The sequence below is a fragment of the Coenobita brevimanus genome, chromosome 104 (genome assembly GCF_032717465.1).
Source record: "Coenobita brevimanus isolate Jiangsu-jjx chromosome 104, ASM3271746v2, whole genome shotgun sequence".
Lineage (NCBI taxonomy): Eukaryota > Metazoa > Arthropoda > Malacostraca > Decapoda > Coenobitidae > Coenobita > Coenobita brevimanus.
Window position 1 is genome coordinate 23,915,646 of NC_137057.1, and position 24,059 is coordinate 23,939,704.

A 24,059-nucleotide genomic window follows, 5' to 3' on the forward strand; every position below is an offset into this window, starting at 1 on the left:
TGCTGATTGACCTGGCTGGGCCCAACCAGGCAGACAGTTTAGCCAGAAGAGGGGACCAAAGAGGTGTGTTGCTAGCTGCAGGGTGCATCATGTAGCATCACTCAACCCCTAGGACTCCTGTTTCCCAACATTATGGGATGCCATGCATGACAAACACATAAGGATGCAAAAAAAAACCTCAAGATGGAGGACGGTCAGCAATCAATATCACTGGCAAGCCTCCTCTACCAGTGATGCTGGGGGAATACTTGGTCCATGAAGCTCACAGACGCCAAACCCTACAAAGCCAAAGTAGGCCTCCAGTGTAGGTGGCACCACGAGCCATACTTCAAGTCCCGCCACCACGTCAAGGAAACCCTTCCCCTCAGTGGGGAGAAGGATTTGAATGAAACTTCTAAGATGGGTTTGTCTAGCTACTCCAAGGGTTTTCCATTGCGTAGTTTTCCAACCATGATTTTGTTGGGGGGATCAGCCTCCACACAAATTAAAAATTCTATGAAAGTGCAAGGAGAGACAGATATCGTTTTTATATCTTAGTCCACGCTGTACAATGGACTCTCATCCATAATGAGACATTTGGGGAGCGTGACCCCTCCCCAGTGATTCCTGGGAGTCAGCCCCCTCCCAAAAATCTATCTATCTATCTATTGTCAGACGCCTTAATCCAGCAAAAGGTGGCCACAAACAAATCGCCTCCGTGTCGCCCTGTCCCCCGCCATTTCATTACCCTGCTCCCAGCTCACACATCCCTCTCTCATATATCTCTCCACTCCATCCCTACATCTCATCCTTGGCCTCCCCCTCCCTCTCCCGCTCTCCCAAAAATCAAAATAAATACGGGAAACTGAACACTTTGACTTCAGCGAAACTTTTCAGTTTAACTTGTCTGCTTCCATGATAATGTCTTCCACTACATAAAATTTTACTTTTAGGGAATCAACTCCTCCAAAATTTATAAACGATACAAAATATGGGAAGAAGGGCAGATATCATTTTGATATGTTATTACATGTTGTAGAATGGCCTCTTATCTGCTAACTACTATTACTACCACTATTACTGTTACCATGACTCACTAAGTGTATCCTGGAGTACCACCCCTTCACACATGCCAGCTTTATGCTCATGTGGCTTGTACTTCAGGATACTAGCTACTTTTATGATGCAGTAATAGTATTTCGTAATTGTTTGATATCAGTATGCATATCGCAGGATTGGGTATGTAGCTTCCATGCTTTCTTTGAATGGACGTGAAAAAACTAATCATTTGCATTATGAGTAGTAGTAACTATAGGTATACGTTGCGAGTGATGAGATGGACGGGTGGTAAACAGAATGAACGAAAGGCAATGATTGATTATGTGTGTGTGGATGACAGGATGAGGTGTGTAATGGATGCAAGAGTATTTAGAGGTAGGGGGAGTGGGCTTCTGACCACCACCACCAGGTCCAGATGAAATTGAGAAATAGAAGAAGGGAAGGACAGTAGGAAGTAGTTCATGGATGGTGGAAAGGTTACAAGAGGATGGAACAAAGGCAGAATATAAGAAGGAAGTGAAGGAGCGATTGGGTAAATATGGATTGGATGAGATGGGGGACGAGGAAGGTGTGTGCAAGATATTCACAGAAGATATCTGTGCAGCATGTGATGTGGTGTGTGGAATGAAGAGAAGATGAAAGGAGGTGCAGGGAACAGCATGGTGGAAAGAAGAAGTGAGACAGGCTGTGGCACAAAAGAAGAAAGCATATAGTGAGTGGATGAAAAACAGGGGCGTGGAAGATATTGAGAGACGGAAGTGAGAGAGTTATATGTAGAGAGAAAGAGAGAGGTGAAGAGATTAGTAAGAGAGAGTAAGAAGAGAGTGGATGAGGAATTTGGAAGGAATTTGAGTGTCAAATAGAAGGAATGTATGAAGATGCTCTGGAAAGAGGTAAAGAGAGTTAGACAGGGTGCCAAAATAGTTAGCTGGGGAGTGAAAGATAAAAAAAATTGAGCATATGGAGAGAACACTTTAAGGAACTGTTGAACATAGAAAATGAAAGTAATGCGAGTGCAAGTGGCTGGGGAATGGCTTGGAGACGAAAGGATTTGAGAAGAGAGGAAGAAATCAGTAGGATAGTTGTGGAAGCAAAGAAAAAAGTTAAAATGGGGAAAGCCTCAGGATATGATGGAGTGTGTTGTGAAATGCTGAAGCATGGGGAAGAGATACAGTGGTAGTAGAATGGATGTGGAAGATGTGCAGACTGGCTGGGAGGAAGGTAGAGTCCCGGATGATTGGAAGTCAGGTATAACTATTCCCCTGCACAAAGGAAAAGGGGAAAAAAAAAAGTGTGTCGTAATCATAGGGGCATTTGTCTTCTTAGTGTAATAGGAAAAGTATATGGTATGATACTTATTGACAGAGCTAGGGAAATAACAGAGGAATTAGTTGAAGAAGAACAGGGGGGATTTAGGAAGGGAAGTGGCGGTGTAGATCAGATATTGTTTCTTAGATCTTTAGTGGAAAAATTTCTAAAGAAGGGAAAGAAGTTGTATGTGACTTTCATGGATTTGGAGAAAACATATGACAGGGTGGATAGACAAGGATTGTGGAAAGTATTAAGAATGTATGGAGTAGACAGGAAGTTGTTGAGTGCCGTGAGGAGTATGTGTGTGGGTGCTAAGGCTGCAGTGCGTGTCGTTAGTGAACTGAGTGAATTTTTCTCTTTGAAGGCTGGGTTGAAACAGGGATGTCATGTCTCCATGGTTGTTCAATCTGTACATGGATGTGGTAATTAAAGAGATACAAGGTAGAGCAGTGGATGTTGGAGTGGTCCTAATGAGAGAGGGCAGTGTTTGGTAACTCCCTGTACCGTTGTTTGCAGATGATACTGTGCTGTTAAGTGAAGACGAAGGGGAGCTGCAAATATTCGTGGATGAGTTTGTGTGAGTGTGTAAGAAACGGAATCTATAGGTGAATGTAGGGAAGAGTAAAGTTATGGTCTTCGAGAGAAGTGAAGTCAGTGAATGTATAGTGCTGTTGGATGAGAAGGAAATGGAAAATGTGAGTGAATTAACTACTTGGGTAGTGTGACGAGTAAGGATGAAAGTTTAGAGGGTGAAGTGCTTGAAATGGTACAACAATGTAGAAAGGTTGCTGGTTCCTTGAAAGCATTGATAAGAAACAGGGAAGTGGCCATGGAAGTGAACAAGTTACTACATGACAATATTGTGATACCAACTCTAACATATGGGAGTGAAGCTTGGACCTTGTTGGAGGGACAGATGTCAAGAGTGAGAGCAGAGGAAATGAGTTATTTGAGAGGAGCATCTGCAATCACATGGAGAGACAGACAAATGAAGAAGTGAAGGAGCATTGTGGTGTGGATGTGAATATGATAGAAAGCGTTAGGAGAAACACATTGAGGTGGTTTGGCCATGTGGAGAGGATGGGGAGTGAGAGACTGACGAGGTGAGTGTATGCGAGTGAGTTTTAAGGGGGAGAGGGAGGGGAAGGCCAAGGATGAGATGGAGGGATGGAGTGGAGAGGTATATAAGGAGGGTGTAAGCTGGGAGCAGGGCAGTGAAATGGCTGGGGACAGGGCGACATGGAGGCAATTTGTCTGTGGCCACCCCATACGGGATTAAGGGGTCTGGCAATAGATAGGTAGATAGATAGTATTAGTATTATTAAGAACTCCAAATTTGTGAAGTTCTTATTGATACTGTAGATATTAATTTTTGAGTGGGGGTGGGAGGGGGAGATCTACAAGGCTTGCATTCAAAGACCGTTCGAGACAGAGACTTGAAAATTTCATGAGTGATGTATCTCGTTTGCAGGCTTTGTTTGGCACAATTTTTTTTCCCCTAGCACTAGCACCCTCGATGTTATTTTTTTTCAAAATTACTCTCCTGCACAGCAAAAACTATTGAATCGATTGCTTTACAAGTGTTCCATTATGTAGTCACCAACATATACTAGTGCACCTTGATGTTGATATTGAGATTCAACAAATACATTTTGAGATACTGAGGATAAGCAAAATAGCCGCCTCATGCCTGAAAGTGATAAATAGGAAAGTATTTGGCCGATTTTGACCAGACTTGGTGGAAATGTAGTGGGTAATGAGTGAACATGATTTGCAGAGTATGTATGACCTTGACCTTGATCTCAAGGTCACAGGTCTAAATCTGTAAAAAATTTTGATTCATACCAAAGTCCCTTAACATTAGACCTACAATGATAAAAGTATTTCCAGAATCCTAAGAGTGTCTGCTATATAAGATTTCATAACAATAGTTATGACAAATGAACATGTGGTAGGTGGGGGCGTTCACCATCCACTCACTCGATGTAGTGCTGCTCTCTGGTGTCTGCCCTCTCCTCTCCTCTGTCCTTCTTTCCATTCATCCTCTTCTGTCTTTCTTTCATTCTTTTCTCTTTGTTAAGCCTATGGGTGAGTTTACACTCCCTTTTCTCTCCTTCTTTCCTTCATTCTTTCCTCTTCCTTCTGCCTGTGGGTGACTCTACACTGAGTGACAAGCCAAATGGTTTCCTGTACACCAGGAAACCATTTACGCTGGGTGGTAACCATACAACCAAATTTTGGCGCCTGGTGGTTTAGTGGGTAATAACAGCACTCCAATCGGATTAAGCCGGTGAAGGTTTATATCCAAGGGCTGGTTGGGGTTTATTGCTCACGCAATGCCACTCAGGGATGAGTGAGGCTGGTCACTCTCATCTTAAATGCCAGGACCAACTTGCCTAGCCGAGGGCTCCTATGCTCCTCATGGGGCAACGTAGGATTGGATGATGGATGGAATATTTTTTTAAATTTTGTCAATTTTTGGACATGGATTCTCACATATATATAGATCATGGTTAGAGCAAATATCATGACACTTATCTCTGCACATTCAATTTATGATGTAATATTAACAATGCACCATTTACCACAACCACTCTTAATACTGTGTATGTCTGAGAGACTGTACACCATAGCTGATGTACAAGTGTGGATTTTTTTTTTTTTTTTTTTTCATTCTAATCTGGAATGTGGAGTTGTTTGAATATTACTTCAGGATTTTCAAAATTTTAGTTATTATTATTATTATTATTATTATTATTATTATTATGCCTCCGCCCACTTATGGTGGAGGAAACGTAAAATGATTCGTCTGTCTGTCCGTGTGTGCGTGGGTGCATGCGTGCATCCGTAACACTTTTCTGGGCACGATATCTCATGACCCCATCGATGAATTTCCACCAAACCTTTGTCAGTGATGAGGTATGAAGTGACAAGAAACTAATTAGGTCATCACGTTCAAGGGGCAAAAGGTCAAAGTGAAAGGGGGTCGACTTAGTTTATCCCTGTGGCCGTGCATCTCCAGCAATATTGTCGGAGTGATATCTCATAACCTATCAATGAGTTTCTACCAAACTTTTGTCAGTGATTCAGTATGAGGACTTGATGAACTTATTAGGTCAATTAAGTCAAGGGATCAAATGTCAAGGTGTTATGGAGTCGACTTGGATATCCTTGTGGGTATATCATAAAAGACTTTGTGGTTCCTTTGTGGTTGAGTTATATATATATATTAGACTTGTGGACGAGCGGTAGTAGATAATCTTCTTTCCCATTTGTCATGTAGTGACAGGAGAGGTAAAGAATAGTATGGGACTATTTTTATTTGTCTTGGAAATATTAACAAGTCTCTCACACAGAGTGAATTATAGAGTCCAGTCCCGCTAGCTATCTCTCTGTCTCACTCTCTCTGTCTCTCTCTCAAGTTGCCAAGCCCTTCTCCCTGCAACCTGTCTCTTGTATGGCTTGTCTCCTTCTGAGCTCTGTTTCCTAAATTCTGGTGAAACAGGAGACGTATCACGTGTGTTCCTTGTGGATGGAAAGTTTAAGAAGCCTGTGTGTGAGTATGTGTGTATGTGTGTGTATGGTCACCAGGGCTTTGTTCACGGGTGGATTGCTGACAACTAACTGCATCATCTCCTTACTGGCCACTGTCGTCAGCTTTCCTCAGTGTAATTTGCAAGCTCATTTCCTATTCCCAGGCTCGCATAGAGCTGTCTATCTATCTATTTATCTATCTATTTATTATGATTTCTAATTATAATATGGAGTTCTGATATCTGCTCGGTCACGCGAAAATGGCGTACCATCGACAGTTAATAGTCCTAACATATTAATACATATTATATACACATTATAATGAACTTATAAGCTAATTAAGTGAAATACATAATATTGTAAAAGTAACATAATTGTATGAATATTGTATACATATAATATTCATAGTAAATAGTGATTATTCAGTAATATTACATTTTTTTAAACAAGTTGTATACATATTTGAATAAATGCATTAAAGTAAATTATTTAACTGTAATACAGTATGTACTTAGGTTATTATAGTGAAATGCATACATGCAAGAAAAAAAAATAGTTTAAAATTAAGATTATGGTAATAGTTATTAATATTTCATTTAAAGATAATAGTACTGGTCTGCCATACATGGGTCATTCTTCTTTGTATATATATATATATATATATATATATATATATATATATATATATATATATATAATTAATAATATATACAAAATATATACACTTCATTCAGGGTGGTTAACTTTGATGTTAACTCTCCCCCCACTAAATAATGACTCCAAATTAGCAATTCTTGCATGCATTCTGTGCATTGCGAACAGCAGTACTGCAACTACAATGCAGACGATTATAAAGACAGTAGGTGCTGGGCTATACACATAATATGGGTTGAACATACTCAAACTCTAATCTTCCCAGGGGTTCATTGTTTCATTGATCAGCTGCATAGTTTCAAACTTAGGTGAAGTCAGCTTAATACTTGTGCTCATGTTTAAGTTCATATCAGGCAGTGGGTGGAAATGTTTGTGTGTATGATTGAGAATGGCGTAGTGATTGATGGTGGATAAAGTAGACATGGCTGGTGTAAATACCGCACAGTAGTCTGGTGCTATGTATAATCCTGATGCTGATGTATGAGATCGTGGTATATCTGGACAGACTATGTAAACTGATGAGTTATGAGGGAAATAAAAACACTGTGAGTGTCCAATGCGTTGATGGTGTACAAGTTTATCTGGAGCAAAAGTGAAGTTGCAATGATGATGAAAATTGTCATTTCTGATGATAGCCATTTCACAAGGGACTGTATCAGTAGGCTGAAACGTGAAAATGTACGCAGGACAAAGATGAACAGCATGTAAGGATGTGCGGCACTTTCGTTCAATCGTTGACTCACTTGCGAAAGTGACAGTGTCCCGTCTCTTGGAGACCATGATGAGTTCGGTGTCTGTGTTGATGTTGATGATGACCAAAGTGTTGTTATTTTTATAGGGGAAGGGGTGTATTTGGTATACTGTGAACAGGTCTTCAGTGATGAATGGCACATGAACTACCACTGATGCTGGTGTTAGTGTTGCTTGTAAATACGGGTAATATTGCATAAATTCCCTACTGCGGAACAACGGCTTCAATTTATGTTTATGTATGCCTTGACTAACTCTCTGACGTAGCTCATGAACTGGGAGTAAGTCAATTGTGATCTTGCCATCACCAGCATTCGAAAATTCCTTGCATAAGTGCCCTGAAACGATCTCTAGTGTTCTCTAATTGTAGTAGAATCGTGTCAATATGTTCTGTGATGATGGAGAAGTGCTGGAAAAGGGTAACGTTTCCCTCCAATTCATTTATTTTATCTACACTCTCGAGAGCTATGTTTTCTGTTTGTTTCAGATTTTTCACAATTGTCTTCATTGCTGAGTTCTGTCCTGTGATGAATGTATCTTGGTATGTTAGTACCTGAGCTATCTTATTTAATTTGTTGTTTATTTCTTTAAGGTCATCCTCTGTAGCCAATACAAAGATGTTCCCAAGAACTGCGCCACCCAAGTCGAACAAACCGCGCTTTTGGCGAGTACGTGTGATGTTGTTCCTGTCGCTCAGTACCTCCGTTCCATAAGATGGGAGATCTTGGATCATGACGAGCATAGTTGACTTCGCCTGTTCTAGTTTCCATTTCGCTAACTTTACCATTTCATTCACTTCCTTGGTGTTATGTGCTTGTGAAACGTAATTTCCTATCATGAAGTCCAGAGTTCGCATCGGCATCGCAAGTCTGTCTAGATAAGTAGGTAAGTCATACAAGTAATCTAGACTTATTTCAGTACTCATGACGTCCTTAACGATTGTAGTCGTGGCCGTTGGAGCTATGAGGCATCCTTGTCGTACTATATGTTTGGGGTCTAAGTGCGCATATCCTCTTGCTATGTAGAGGAGAATCCATAGCATAAGTCCCTTCATCGTAACCTATCGAAAAAAAAAATCTATTAATTTCCTATAATGCTGTGGTCGATGATAGTGATGATGTGCGTTATGATTGATTGTTATTTCATTTATAGATGGAGTTTAAATCGATATTTAATTCTCGTAAATGATGTACTGTAGATTTGATTGGAACAGTTGCACCTATGTTCGATTTCTTTTTGTAATCATTGTTGTGTTCTAGCTTGGTTTCTTGAGGTACGTTCGCCTGTTCGGTTGTATCCGAGGCTGAATAATTATGTGATAATTCCCTTGAAACTCGTTTTAAATGGTCAATATGAACTTGTTTCTCCTCGCCACTTGAAAGTGACTTAAAACTTTGTTTGCTTTTATGTTAATTACTCTGTATGGGCCCTCAAATTTTGGGGATAATTTATTGTCTCTCGTATGAATGACACCGTAAACAATGTCTCCTAAGCTGATAGGTGATTCTTTTGCCTTCTTGTTAAATGCCTCCGTCATTTCTTCCTTGGACATCGTTAATTGTTTTTTGACTCTTTTGTGAATGTCCTGGAATTCACGTAAACGGAGTTTAGAGTAATCATCGTAATTGTATATAGGCATGCTGTCACCTTCTAGTAGCTCATATGGTAATTTTTTATCTGTGCCATATATAATAAAATGTGGTGTGTCACCGATGGATTTATTTATAGACCCATTAATTGAGGCTTCTACTCTGGGAACCCAATCATCCCAGCTTGCATAATTTTCACTGAGAATGTGTCGTAGCACATCTAATACCTTTTTATTTTGTCTCTCTACCAACCCATTCGATGCTGGGTGATAGGCCAAAACGTTAACCTTTTTGGTGTTGTATTGTTTACATATTTCTTGTAAGATCTCAGAATTAAATTCTCCTCCATTATCACTTATTAATACCTTTGGGGTAGTAAAGCGACATATTACATTATCTGTTATTGCCTTTGCTACTGTCTCTGCTGTCTTATCTTTAATTGGAGCTAAAATGACATAACGGGAAAAATGATCCGTTGCTACGAATAAGTATAGGTTATTATTGTATGATAATGACATCTTGAATAAATTAACAGCGACAACGTCCCATGGTTGATGTGGTACAGGGTAATTACCCATCGGTGCAGGTGTGATTGGGTATCCTTTGTGTTTCGCACATGATTCGCATCTGTCTATATGATTGTTTATATCTTTTCGTAATGAAGGCCAGTAATATAATAGCTGGGCTTGGTTGAATGCCTTATCCTTTCCAGGATGTCCTGCATGTGGGCTGTCGTGTATCAATCGTAATACTTGGGGTATCATGTCATTAGGTACTACCAACTGGTTAGTATTTCTTTGGCGTTTTGGTTGTTTAGAGTTAATTTTGTATAATGTATTATTGACCATTGTGAATTGTTCAAGTGGGACATGCAGTTTGGGTAATTGTATGTCATCTCCACTTTCTAACTTGTATATTACTTTAGACCATATTGGGTCAAGTCTTTGTGCCTTTGCGATATCCTCGTGGTTTGGGATATTTCCTTTGAGATCTAACGCCGCGACCTGAATTGTGTTCGGGTTCCTAGATAATGCGTCAGCTACTATGTTCATTTTACCTTGTATATAATGAACTTGTACATTGTAGTTTTCAACTGTACATTTCCATCTTGCTCTCCTCCCAGAAAGGAGTTTTTCTTTAAACATACGCACCAGTGGTTTATGGTCGGTGAATAAGTGGATTTCGTAACCATATACCAAATCTCGAAACTTTTGTAATGCAAAAACCACTGCAAGTGCCTCTAAGTCTGTAGTGCAATAATTTTTCTCCGCACCTCTTGTTTGTCTGCTGGCAAATGCAATTGGTTGATTCTTTCCTCTTTTATCTTCCTGCATCAGTACAGCCCTTAATCCTTTAACTGATGCGTCTGTACAAATAAGAAATGATTTTGTGTAATCCGGATATGTTAAACAAGGTGCATTTGTTAGTTTAATTTTTAGATTGTGAAATGCCCTTTTTTGTTCTTCTTCCCATTGGAATACAGCATCTTTTTTGAGTAGTTGGAATAGAGGAAAGGCTATATGAGAGAACTGTGGTACGAATGACCTATAGTACCCAGCCAGACCTAAAAATTGTCTAACTTCGTCAGTCGTAGTGGGTTCAGGAAAATCTCTCAATGCCTGTATTTTATCATCAGTGGTGTGAATACCATCAGAACTTAATTTGTGGCCTAAGAAATTTATTTCCTTAATGCAAAATTTGCATTTAGAAAGTTTAATTTTTAATCCACCATCACTAAGCTTTTGTAAGAGTAAGTCTAATTTCCTGAGATGATCCTTAATATTCTTCGTTGCGATTATAATATCGTCAAGATAAACAAATATGCCTTGTCCTAAAATTCCGGACAATACGTAATTCATAAGACGCTGGAATGTGCCTGGGGCTGTGCTCAGTCCCATTGGCATTCTTGTATATTGATAATGGCCTCTGTTTGTTGAAAAGGCAGTGTATTTACGTGACTCCTTAGATACCGGAATCTGATAGTAGCCGTTTAGGAGATCGATGGTCGAGAATATATTATTCTCAGGACCAATATTCTGTAGAACATCGCTTAGCAATGGCATGGGAAATCTGTCTGGGATTGTGTGATTATTTAATTTACGGTTATCTACTACCGCACGCATTTCTCCATTTCGTTTGGGCACGAAGAATAGGGGGGCATTCCACGGGGAGACTGAAGGCTCAATAATTCCAAGTTTTAACATTTCATCGACATACTGATTTGCAAGTGTAAGTTGGGAGTGTGGTATGCGGTAAGCTGGTACGAAAATTGGTGGTGTTTCTGGATGCACATTAATCATGTGATTAATCAAGTTAGTACACCCTAATTGTTCTCCGGGCAATGCTACGGTGTCCGTGTGTGTTTCCAGCAGGGTTAACAAATCATTTTCTTCATCAAATTCACCTGAGTGAATTAAATTCTCTTTTATTCTTTCTCTATCCGTAGATTTTATCTCACTTGTTACTCCAGCTATAACTATTTCCTTCACAGGGGCGGGACATTTTTCAATATTAACCATGCAAGTTCCCTTTTTCAACTGAACTTCCCCATTCATGTGATTAATTATGAATATCTGAGTTTGCCCTTCGTCGTTCGTATGACATAATGTGTTTTCTTTACTTTACATAATTCTTCTAAGACAAGAACAGTACTATTCCGTAATTTGCTCTTTATGGTAACCTTCATGTATGAATTAGGTGGTATAACTAAATCATTAGTGAGATGGGCTGGAAAAATTGATAAATCAATACTGTTATCTGGGTCACTAATTCTGGAGGATGGGGTTGGTGGTGGGAGTGGATCTATACACTCATCTGTTTGTGTATGTTTGTTTAAGCCTTTAATATTACCAATTCTTTTTGGCTCTCTTCTACCAATCGGTGAGGGCTCTGAAGTTATTTCCTCTATGAATTCATTATCAAAGTCTATTCCATTCATTTGTGGGAGTATAGTTATGTTCTCAGCTCTCATGGATCTTAAGCCCAGTAACATATGAGCTTTAATTGCTAAGTTTTCAACGATATAGAAAAATGCAGAGAATGGTCTTGTAGTCTCTGTGAAACTGAGATTTAATCTTATCATACCCTTCACTGTAATCTCTTGTCCATCTACTGTGTATAAATCTAAATCAGCTTCATCCAGAAAAGTTACTTTCTTTTTATTTTTAAGAATTCTATTTAGTTCTTCATGTGTTATTAAGTTCACTGGAGAGCCTGTATCTAAAAATAAGGAAACGTTTTGATCCTCACATACAGCTGGTATCAAGATACACTCATTTCCTAACATGCCTCCTATGTGAAGTTTAGCCTTGTTCTTCTTTACTTTTGTTCGTTTTTTGTCATGACTTGGTCTTCCCCCGATTTGAACATAGACACAATTTTTTCTACTGTTTTGCAATCACTAGTCCAGTGCCCTTGGTATCTATGATGCCTACAGTAAGGACCAAATCCTTGTGTCTTTTGTTTGTCCTCTTTTGCCTTGATAAAGCATTCATACCTTGTGTGTCCTGGTTTTGCACAATAATGACATAGAATGGACCTATCCCTTGACTGTGACCTACGAGGTGATTTCCCATAATCAGTGTTGTTTATGGCGCGAGACCTGCTCGGGCTGCGCGAAAACTTATGAAGCTGCCTGTAGGAAGGCGTCTGGGAACGCGGCCTTGGCGCTTTTGTTTGTTTGGCCTGCCTGATTTCTGGTCGCGATCGATTTTGTTCTCTGTTTGGGGTCGGTGTAGATGTTTCCACAGCTGATACTGTCTCAGGTACCCTGATTCTACCAGAATGTGCATGTGTGTCGACCACACCTGCTTTACTGCACTGCATCTCTACCTCGTTCATTAAGTCTAGCAAGCACATTCCTGGGGTGTACGCGATCGTCTTGGCGATCTTAAGGGTCCTATCAGGTAATTTACACAAGGCAGCTACATAACCAATGATGTCCACGACGAGGTCTGGGGACATCTTTCCATCATCTGTTATCCAATTAGAATTCTCCAATGTAGCTAATAAAGTTCTCTTGATTGTGGAGACATCAGCAGTTATTTCACTGAGCACATGGTTTGTAGTGTGCTCCCTTACAAGATCTACAATTTTGTGTAATTCTGGAATTATACCTGGCAAGAAGTTCATACCTCCAGAAAATTTCTTCAGAAATTCAGTTTTAAATTCATCATATGTCCTAGCACGATGGAGCTTATCTGAGCGCAATAAATTGCTTGCTGGACATCTTTCCTGGCTTATGCAAGATGAAAAAAATAGCAATTTTCTCTTGTTCATCTAGTATGTGGCGCTTGATGAACATTTGTTCGCACTGACTGACTAATGAAATGACATCAATGCGATCTTTGTCTGTGCCAGAGAATTTTGGGGCAGTTTTATCCTCGTGATACACAAACACGTGAGGTGTGGTTGTTAGATCAGCGGTATTTGTTTCTTGACTCATTTTTACTGTTTGCCCTGTTAAGTCAACTTGGACGTGTTTATCGTTGTGTGAGGGAATGGTGGAATATGTACCCTGTTAAGTGTATTGGCATACATGTGCAAGGCAGCAGCAAAGTCCGCACTTCCTACGTCAGAGGTGGTTTCCCACTCATCATCTGAAACTGCCGTATTTGTTTCTCGATATTTAGTGTGTGGTGAGGTTTGTACTAGGGATGGGCTACCTTGAGGCTCTCTTAATTGTGAGTCTGATGTTGTGGCAATTTGTGTGTTATCTGGTGTGTTGCCTTGGGGCTCTCTTAATTGTGAGTCTGTTGTTGTGGCAAATTGTGTGTCATCTGGTATTAACGTGGGTGGTGGCGAAAATATTCCTGTCATTAAGATATGGTGTTATGAAATACGCCTCTTGTTTATTTATGTCCTAGCAAAATAGATGAGTAAATAAGTTGAATATAGCTAATTTTAGCACTGAGAAGAAATGAGTAAGTATAATTTTACCCACTTGATACAGATCGTAGAGGTGTGTCGATACAAAAGTCGATCTTGGAAGAAAAATACAGGTTTGATTGAAGATCTCTTGATAATTCTAGTGGTGTGTTGATGGACGATATTACTCAGGAAATTCCATGGCCTGGTGCTTGTGGTGGTTAACAGCTGTCCCAGGCAAACCTCAGCATAGAACGTCGAATTTCCAACTTAACTGTGAAAATAAATGAGTATGAGTAGGAGCTATGTGAATAATGAGTAATGAGTAGTGGGTGAGAAGTGCCTGGTGTCAGTCACACGTTGCTTGGCATGGCAGACTCGCGTTGTGATGTCATCTCAGCACATGGTGACGTCGGCTTCCCACACTGGTAGCTGTGGTGAGTGAATGAGTAGCGATGAGTAACTTGAGTGAAGACGGGTGAGTAAGATGAGTTGTGAATATGGACTTGGTGTTTGCTTCGTCGTCTTGACCTCTGCGTCAGCGTAGGCGGGAGAGAGTGGTGGGGGTTCGTGTGCTTGTTGCTTTGGTCTTTCCTCTTCTTTACTTGCTTTGTTTTATATTCTTCTTGTTGCTGCTTGAAGTTACGTGAAGATTATAGAGTTGTTTTGTAGACTTGTAGACTATTTGCATTGTAGGCTGTATTTTGTAGGGATTCACTGTAGAACTGAAGCTAATCTTGTAGAGTCTCGCCTGCTTTTGTAGAAATTTGCTTTTGATTCGGAGACGATGTCCGTAGATTCGCTGCTACCAAACGTCATAAAAGACTTTGTGGTTCCTTTGTGGTTGAGTTATATATATATATTAGACTTGTGGACGAGCGGTTATTATACTGGAGTAGCTTGAAGTAGATAATCTTCTTTCCCATTTGTCATGTAGTGACAGGAGAGGTAAAGAATAGTATGGGACTATTGTTATTTGTCTTGGAAATATTAACAAGTCTCTCACACAGAGCAAAGTATAGAGTCCAGTCCCGCTAGCTATCTCTCTGTCTCGCTCTCTCTGTCTCTCTCTCAAGTTGCCAAGCCCTTCTCCCTGCGACCTGTCTCTTGCATGGCTTGTCTCCTTCTGAGCTCTGTTTCCTAAATTCTGGTGAAACAGGAGACGTATCACGTGTGTTCCTTGTGGATGGAAAGTTTAAGAAGCCTGTGTGTGAGTATGTGTGTATGTGTGTGTATGGTCACCAGGGCTTTGTTCATGGGTGGATTGCTGACAACTAACTGCATCATCTCCTTACTGGCCACTGTCGTCAGCTTTCCTCAGTGTAATTTGCAAGCTCATTTCCTATTCCCAGGCTGGCATAGAGCTGTCTATCTATCTATTTATCTATCTATTTATTATGATTTGTAATTATAATATGGAGTTCTGATAGGTATAAAATCTCCTAAATCCTTGACGGATTTCGATGAAACTTTTATCAGTGATACAGTAATGTAAGCGGATCAAAGCTCAAAGTCATATGGGTGTGGGTGTGATATCTCCTGAACCCCCAATAAATTTTGATCTAAATTTTGTCAATGATACGGTATGATAATATAATGAACTGATTAGGTCAATAAGGTCAGTGGGTCAAAGGCCATGTCATATTGCTGTGGGTGCAATATCTCCTGAACCCCTCAACGGATTCCGACCAAACTTTTGTCAGTGATACATTATGAAGCGACGATGAACTGACTAGGTAAGCAAAGTCAAGGGGTCAAAGGTCAAGGTTATGGGGTGGACATAGTTTATCTTTCATCTAATTTTAACCCACAATGAATCCTGTCATGGAGGCTGTATGGCGAGTCTATGCACAAGACATGGAGGAGGCATACCGAATGAGGCATACCGAACAATGCTTCATTTTATATGGGTCACCTAATAAACTTTGTAACAACCCGTTTTTTAAATTAATCTACGGAAATAACTATATATAAAATTTTATTTGGACAGCCATAGCGTCAAACGGTTATTGTAGCCCACAGAATAAAAAACAATTTAAAATGCGTCATTAACTATGAACACACTTGTACAATTAGCCGCCTTCTTTCAAAAACTTAAGGCTCGCCTCTTCTCAACTGAGATTGAGTAAGCTCTACTACTACCATTGTTAACATTATTACACCCACACACAGAGCCTGAGGTGTACTATATAGGTAGATATATTTCTCTCCATCTCTATGCATGAACAGTACATTTCACACACTTTTTATTCAGTTTGGACAATATATTGTAGGAAGATAGTTTATTATTCAGGTAAGTGAAGAAAATCTGAGAACAGATAACTGTGCAAGGTCACATAGCAACATCAATCCACATAATTATTATCTTATTGAAACCTGCCTTCGTGAAAAGGTTAATGGTTCGCTAAGGATGAAGCTACTTGATTTTGAGAAGAATCAGTTAAAGTTCAAGGTCACAGGTTCAGATAAAATATTTGTCTGTTGCTCCCTGTGCCCATTATTATTATTATTATTATTATTATTATTATTATTATTAGCAGTAGTAGTAATAGTGTAGTAGTAGTAATAGTAGTAGTAGTAGTAGTAGCAGTATATTTCTTACAAAGTAAATTGCTCGTATTTGCTCAATTTCAAAGCTACAGCCATCATACTTGGCCATCTGAGTCCCCCAGCTGGCGGCTTCATATGACCCAGTATCGTGCATTTCCCAGTACTTGTTTTCCAGTTACAGCCAAAAACCTGAAAAAATAGTCTATTCGTGGATTCTCAGAAACCGCTAAAGATACAGACTTGAAATTTTTGTAGGACATAGCCAAGGGAGTAGGATTGTTGCTGGGTTGTAAGGCAAATAAGGCTTTATATGAGTGGGATCCTATAGATGAGCGATTGTTATACGCACGGTTTAAATCAAATCATGGCAACATCAGTCTGTTTGTGTGTTATGCACCTACTAATGATGCACTCGACGAAAGGAAAGACACATTTTATGAAAAGTTGCAAGAAGGAGTAGGAAGGGTACCTAGACATGATGTTTTGATCTGCGTTGGAGACTTTAATGCAGTAATGGGCTGTTCAAATGAGGGATTTGAGGCATGTATGGGTAAGATGGGAGTCGGTAGTAGGATGAGTGAAAACGGAGTGAGGTTTGGAAGCTTCTGTCTAGCAAATGACTTAGTCATCGGGGGCACACTCTTTCAGCATTGCAATATACACAAGACAACTTGGGTGTCGCCATGTGGAAAATATAAAAATCAGATTGATCACATTGCTATCAGTAGGAGGCATAGAAGTTCTCTGCTAGATGTTCATGTTAAACGGGGAGCGGATATTGGTAGTGACCATCAACTCAGCATTGCAAAAATAAGGTTTAAACTTAAAAATCAGAAGAAGGAAAAATCTGGTGTTGGTAGATACGATATTGTTAAGCTTAGAAGGGAAGGAGAAGAAAAGGAGGAATTCAGGTTAGAATGCAGAAATAGGTTTTTGGTGTTGGAAACGTTGGAAGAGGGGGAGAGAAGTGTAGATGAGATGTGGGAGGATGTGAACAAAGTTTTGCATGAGACTGCTGAATGTACGATTGGAAGGAGACATAGATTCAGGAGAAAGAAATGGATATTAGAGGAAACGTGGGATATGATAAAAAAGAGAGGTGAGGCTAAATTGAGGAGTGAGATGCAATGCGTTGATGAACGAGAGATTGAATTAGCAAAAGCTGCGTACTGGAGTTTGAATTCAGAAGTAAGAAGGTTAGCTATGAGAGATAAAAGAAGATGTGTGGATGAAAAGGTTGCAGAGACTGAAATCTTAATAAACAAAAATGATGGACAGAGTCAAAGAATAGCATATGAATCGATTAGAGAACTGAGTGGTAATGCAGGTAAACGCAAGGAAATACCAGTTAGAGACAGGGAAGGAAATTTATTGACCAAAGATGGAGATATTAAAAATAGATGGAAAGAGCATCTTGAGACAGTTCTTAATAGACCAATACCACCAGAAGAGGATATACCGTCTGCTCAGGAAGATTTAAATATAGAAACAGGAGAGTTGAGGCTTGCAGAAGTGGAGAAAGCAGTAAAACAGTTAAAGAATAATAAGGCACCAGGGGAGGATGGTTTATTTCCGGAAATGTTTAAAGTGGAGGGGGATAGATTAATAATGATCTTGACCAAGCTATTCAATAAGATATGGGTGACGGGGTTACTACCATCAGTTTGGAAGAATGGTGTAATTGTTAAAGTTCCGAAGAAGGGAGACCTGAGTGAATGTGGTAATTGGAGGGGAATCGCTTTGTCACCGATAGCTTTGAAAGTTTTCAATAGAGTGTTGTTAAATAGGCTGGAGCCGGTGGTTGAGGGTATTCTGAGGGATGAACAGGCTGGTTTTAGAAAGGGACATTAGTTGCAATGATCAGATCTTTATAGTTAGGCATTTGATGCAGCAAGTTAATGAAATGAAAGTACCGTTAAGTCTTTGTTTTGTTGATTTTGAAAAGGCTTTTGATAGTGTTTCGAGAGAGACAATGGGGAAGATCATGAGACATTATGGAATACCAGAGGAGTTTGTGAGGGTCATTATGAACATGCATGAGGACACATTTTGTAAAGTGATGGTTGATGGTTGTCTGAGTGATTCGTTTGAAGTCAAGTCCGGAGTAATTCAAGGTGGCGTTCTATCGCCTTTACTATTTATATTGGTCATTGATTACATTATGAAACGCGTTGGAACAGAAACCGGTGCAGGTATACTTTGGGAAGAGAACAGGAAACTTTTGGATTTAGATTATGCAGATGATATAGTTTTGATTTGTGATGGGCCAGAAGAGATGCAGAGTGTGTTGGACTGTTTGGTGAGTGAAGGTCGCAAGTTGGGTTTGGTTATTACGTCGTAATTGTGGAAAAACTGAAATAATCAATATGAATATGGAAAATGCACAGGAATGTGTAATTGGAGGTATGGTTGTAAAGCAAGTTGATAGGTTTAAATATTTAGGTACTTATTTAGCCAAGGATGGTTCTTTGAACTTTGAATTCGAGGAAAGGCTAAAGAAGGCTAATCAGGCAATGGGAATGCTTAAAAATATTTGGAATAATAACAATTTCTCTGTGCATACAAAAATCAAACTTTATAAGGTAATGGTTAGGAGTATCTTAATTTATGGACACGAGTCTTGGTACAGCACAGTCACTATGGAAAATAAATTCTTGGTGTTTGAAAATAAAGCATTTAGAAGAATATTAGGAGTTAAGTGGTGGGAAAGGATACCAAATAGTAGAATTAGAGAAATAACGGGAGTGCAGCCGATCGATGAATATGTTAGATTCTCACGATGGAAGTGGCTAGGACATGTGTACAGGAGACAGGGAATAGTACGAGGTACACCAGGGTGGGTGGCACTTGGTAGGAGAGGTAGAGGAAGGCCAAAAGAGACGTGGGTGAGGACAATGAGACGGGAAGCTGGAGATGAGTGTTGGGGAGATCTTGAGGAGTTAGCACAAGATAGGATGTGGTGGTATGAGTTCATCGAGGCCCTATGCATCCCCGAGGGTGCCACAGGAAATGATTGATTGATTGATTGATTCATAGCCAAGGTTGGGGAGCAGGTTTAAAATGACAATGGGCCAATTTGGGCCTGTAGTTTCTGGACACTCCTCTAGGAAGGCCCTACTACACCAGACCTTCACTATGAAGTGCTCACTATATGGTGTTGAAATCACCAGGTCCAGCACTACGGTGTTGGGACACTGGGGAATAAATCTGCCCCTGCAGTCAAAACAAGGAAGATTTTGGATGACCTTGTCATATGGTGAGTTACTGACATTGCTAATGGCAGTTTCCATTTTCAAGTGATTATTTTTGTTTTTGTTTAACCCTCCTTCAGCCGGAAAACGTCTATATCCGTCACACTCGGGGTGTTATATGGGCGCTGGGTAATTACCGCCAATGGGTAGGGAGGGAGTCCCTCCATAGCACACAGGAGAGAGTCAGTTTGTTCCGTACTTTTGTCAGGTGTACAACAATGTCTTCTGGTTGCTATTTGTCTGATTCCATTCACTCCACCTGTAGCCAATTGCATCATCCACCCCTGCCAAGCCACTTTCCAAGGATACTAGAAAAGGGTTCAGTGATAGTGCCAAAAGGCATGCCTTGGATGCAACAGTGTCTAGTTTATGTAGTTGTGAAGTTATCATGCTGAGAGCAAAGCCATAGTTGGCGCCGTGGGCAGATGCACAAGCATGTCCCACTCTTGTGCAGAAAATTAGTTCTCTTCCTTACACCATCACTCATCAGACCTGGGGATACTTTCATTACTCATAGACCTGGGGATATTTTCATTTGCAAGAGGAAGAGTTGATGAGTAATATGATCTTTAATTTCTTTCCCTAAGTGCTATAATTACCGATATATTATGGTTTGAAAGCAAGCAATTTCCGGGAAATTGCCTGCAGTGAGGTGATGACTGCTTTAAAAATAGCCCGGCGTTTGGGAGTTAAATTATTTATAGTGTTTAGTCCTGCACCTTCTTTTTGCTTGATAGAGGCATGAATTGTTTATACCTACATAACCAAACGGGATGTACAAGGTAAGAGGGAAATAAGGTTTTGGAGAAAGCACAGATTATTTTATAATATAACATTCCGAAAACCTAATCAATCTCAATAGCTTTATCTTCACCATCAAAAAATTAAAATTTAAGCTCTAAATGCATTTTCCAATATTAGTTATGAAGGCTGCAGTTTTTACAGCATACATTTGAAACTAAGTCAGTGTCGCTCCGTGGCCCCTCTTAGCTTCTGGAATGGCAATTACTTATAAAGCATTTTTCGAGAAGTTAGGTCATGATGAGATTTTCAGTGGGTGCTGACCTTTCAGTGACCTTCATATCATATATATGAAGTGGCTGTCGTTGGGAATACAGCCATACAAACACAGTCATGATCAGCCATGTCCCACTGTGACAATGGATACTGCTATAGATATTTTCAAACAGGGCTTACTAAGATATCCTCTAAAGGGCAACATCAGATTATTATATACTATGAATTTTGGTGAGTCATGCTTCTTATGCGTGTGTCTTAATGAATCCCTCACAGATGTAAATTGCAAGTCCAGAGTGTCAGATTCTATGAGTATGGTTGGTGATGCTGTGGGTCGGGTGTGCCAGCAGGCAGCGTCCCTTCTCCTCCTCCATGATGGCTCCCCCAGTGCCCAGGTCCTCCTCCACTCCCTCCTCACCCACCACGCCGCCTCCAACCCACGGCAGGTGGCTAATATCCTGACCTGGCACCATGACCCCTGGCACTACTACCGCCACCACCACAACTCTCATGTTGGACTGACGCTGGTGATGATCCACAATGCATCCTCGCATCAAGGCCTTAATGTCCTTAAGCCTGGTTGGGTTTATGGCCCAATACTGTTGGTGGCACTTAACCCACACCAGGACTTCAGGTGAGTGGAATACCAATATGATTATTGTAATAAGTTTATTGTACGAACACTTGAAAGCGTGGACATCTTTCTCTCTGGTTAACTTCACGTATTCAACATATGCCATAGCAACACGTGAGTAATAGTCCATTACGTTTCAAGGCCTGGACACTCTTGACCCAAGCTGAGTCATGACTCAGCAATGTTACTGGAGCTCAGTCTGCACCGTGACTTGAGGTAAATTATATTTCAGTGCACTTGCTTATTAGTAATTGGCAAACTCTTTGGAGTGGTTCCTGTGAATGATGTAATGGGTTTGCTGGCGTATACCTAAGACAGCTTTTTTTTTATGTTTGCTATTCTGAATTCTGAAATGGTGCAGAATATTGGTGCTTAGCAAAGTTTGGATAAGGCAAAAGTATTTTTATTTATTACACTTCTTCTCATAATTTTTTATATGATTATGTGTCAACTCAACTCTGTACTGTAATTGCCATAGCAGTGCTGGTAAAGAGCATAATAAACGACTGAAAAGCCTATAAAATGACAGTACAACTTTTCGTTTTTGTATTTAATTGAAAAGTGTAAACAATATAAGATATTCAGTATATGTAGGGTACTGCTGGTGAGGAGCATTCCCGTGATGACACTGATGTAACAGGATGGCTCTGCAGTCCCTCATACAAACGTTGCTCAACTCCATCTCTATCTTCCGCAAGAGGATGGTTTACTGCTGGAGATGGCATCTTAAGCCTGCAGTTAGATGTGTTCCCATTCAGATGAGCCTGGGGTTGCAACAAGAACAACAGCTACATAGAAGGGAAAAGCTTCCTGTGTCGTTTAATCACTGTGCCAGGTTTCACAGAACAGCTTGATCACAGAGACAGCAAACTGAGCCCGCCATTGCTGTGAATGCACCACAGGTATATCTTCCAGTCGCTTACTCTGTAACAACTTATGCATTTGCCCACTAGCCTCCAAAAGGGTCCCATAACCACCCATCTCGCTTCCGCTCACTGCCTCCAACTACAACTCCACATCACAAATGCTTCTGTCTGCACCCAAATCTCAAAATAAACAAGGAGTAAAGAAATCTAAGATATATCATTTATCTACTGCTACAGGTGATGTGGAACAGCAAAATGATGTGGAAATGTGCAGGTACCAGAATTCGTCAGTTAATCTAACAACAACGGCAGCAGTGACTCCTCGTTCAAAACTGACAAAGGAGATACAGCCACAGTAGCTGTAACTATAATTTATTTTGGCAGTCCTTACAAACCCTGACCATTGTAGAGAAACACAATATTTGGAGAAAATAGTCCTGTTCACACATGTTGTCATTCAGAACTCAAATGTTTCTTTTATCTAATCTCACTTATCATCCAACAGACCTGCACTGTGGTCGGTCAACTCCGCCAGATATTCGAGCCTCTTGCAGCCTGTGGCACTAAACAAGACGGGCAAATTTGGTCTGTCTCTCATCACCCTCTTCCCCTTCAACCCGCCATCACAACAATTTGATGTGCAGGTGAAGTAAATTATTTGAATTCCGTGGTAACAAAGTTCCATCTTGTCTAGTTTTCCTGTGTTGAAAAATATAGTAATTCATATCCTTATAAGTTCGTCTCTTCATTGGGTGGCAGTCAACTGAAGCTTTTACCCTTTGCCAGGCAGGGTTCTCCCGGATATTACAATAATATACGGTATATTCATGATTTGCCCAACAAAAAGTTTAAGTAATCACGATATTAGAAATGTAACGAATTTCAGTTTTAATCTAGCAAAACGGTTCTCTGACATTTTCGTTTTGTGCCCCAGATCCATGTCTAAAAATGATAACATCCATGTGACCCGCCACTTCATACGATATCTGTGCCCCCCTACCCTCAGCACTTATAACATCTGTGGCCCGTACCTGGTTACCTCTGAAGAAGCAAACGAAGCAGCATCACTCAAAGGAGCATGTTGGGTAAAAGATTATAACAATTTCAGTGATTAAAAATATTGATGCCCTGCATGCACATATAAACTCAAAAGCCACATTGATATCTTAGTGCTATGCTTGAAACTGCGTTTTTGCTGTCACAGTATGTGCGGTGTTTAAGACAGAAAATGTTCAGAAAAGATAATCTTCCACCTGAAACAGATTATTCTTTTTCACTCGGATGCTAACACGCTTGAAAAACCTACTTTGCAGACAAAACCAGACGAGACTGAAAGAACCACCTAGAAAGCCACTTTGCTAGTAGTGTTGTACACGTACCGATTTGACAGAAAAAAGGGAATTCCTCATTCATATTACCCCCGGAAAATCAGCATAAAATTTTACTAGTGACTTCAGGTACATTACCCCATAACCACCTGAAAATGCATCATGGTCTCCAGTTTCATTGGCAATGATCACGTACAGTACATGTATTGAGATTTATGGATGAGGTAACAAAAAGCAACATATAGAAGGAGAGTAACTTCTGTTTTATCCTGGAGCAGTTGTTGTTTGATACATCTTAAGTGCTTTCACTGTGTTCTACAATGTATATTACCTTGAAACTATAGAATCAGCTGCCAGATGTGCTGTGCTTCGAGTTACAATGTGAAGTGTGTAACTTTTCTTACTCATACAAAAATAACCATTCACTAACTTCATTGGCCCTTAAAACTGAGGAATGTATTCACAGTTGCTACCCAGAACTTAGTCGGGAGCATCGTTGTATATGGATATTAACTCTTCTGTTTTATGTGTAATGGTCCACCCGGAGTTCATTTGTGTAGTTGTGGGGAGGCTGGGAGGTCCGGACCCCCCTCCCCAAATCAGTCCCTTGGCCCTCTCGTTGTTGTTACTGTTCTTGCTCAACTTCGGTCACGCCTGGCTCAGCAAACCCG

At 40.2% G+C, this 24,059-nt stretch overlaps 1 protein-coding gene across 1 annotated transcript; it reads left to right on the plus strand.

Annotated features, from left to right (window-relative positions):
- The first annotated feature begins 255 nt into the window (after nucleotides 1-255).
- LOC145415955 (uncharacterized) lies at nucleotides 256-22,713 on the plus strand. The gene is made up of 3 exons (XM_080285059.1): nucleotides 256-403; nucleotides 20,837-21,194; nucleotides 22,566-22,713. Exons 1-3 carry the CDS (start codon nucleotides 256-258, stop codon nucleotides 22,711-22,713), a joined length of 654 nt encoding a protein of 217 aa, XP_080141185.1.
- Nucleotides 22,714-24,059: the final 1,346 nt, after the last annotated feature.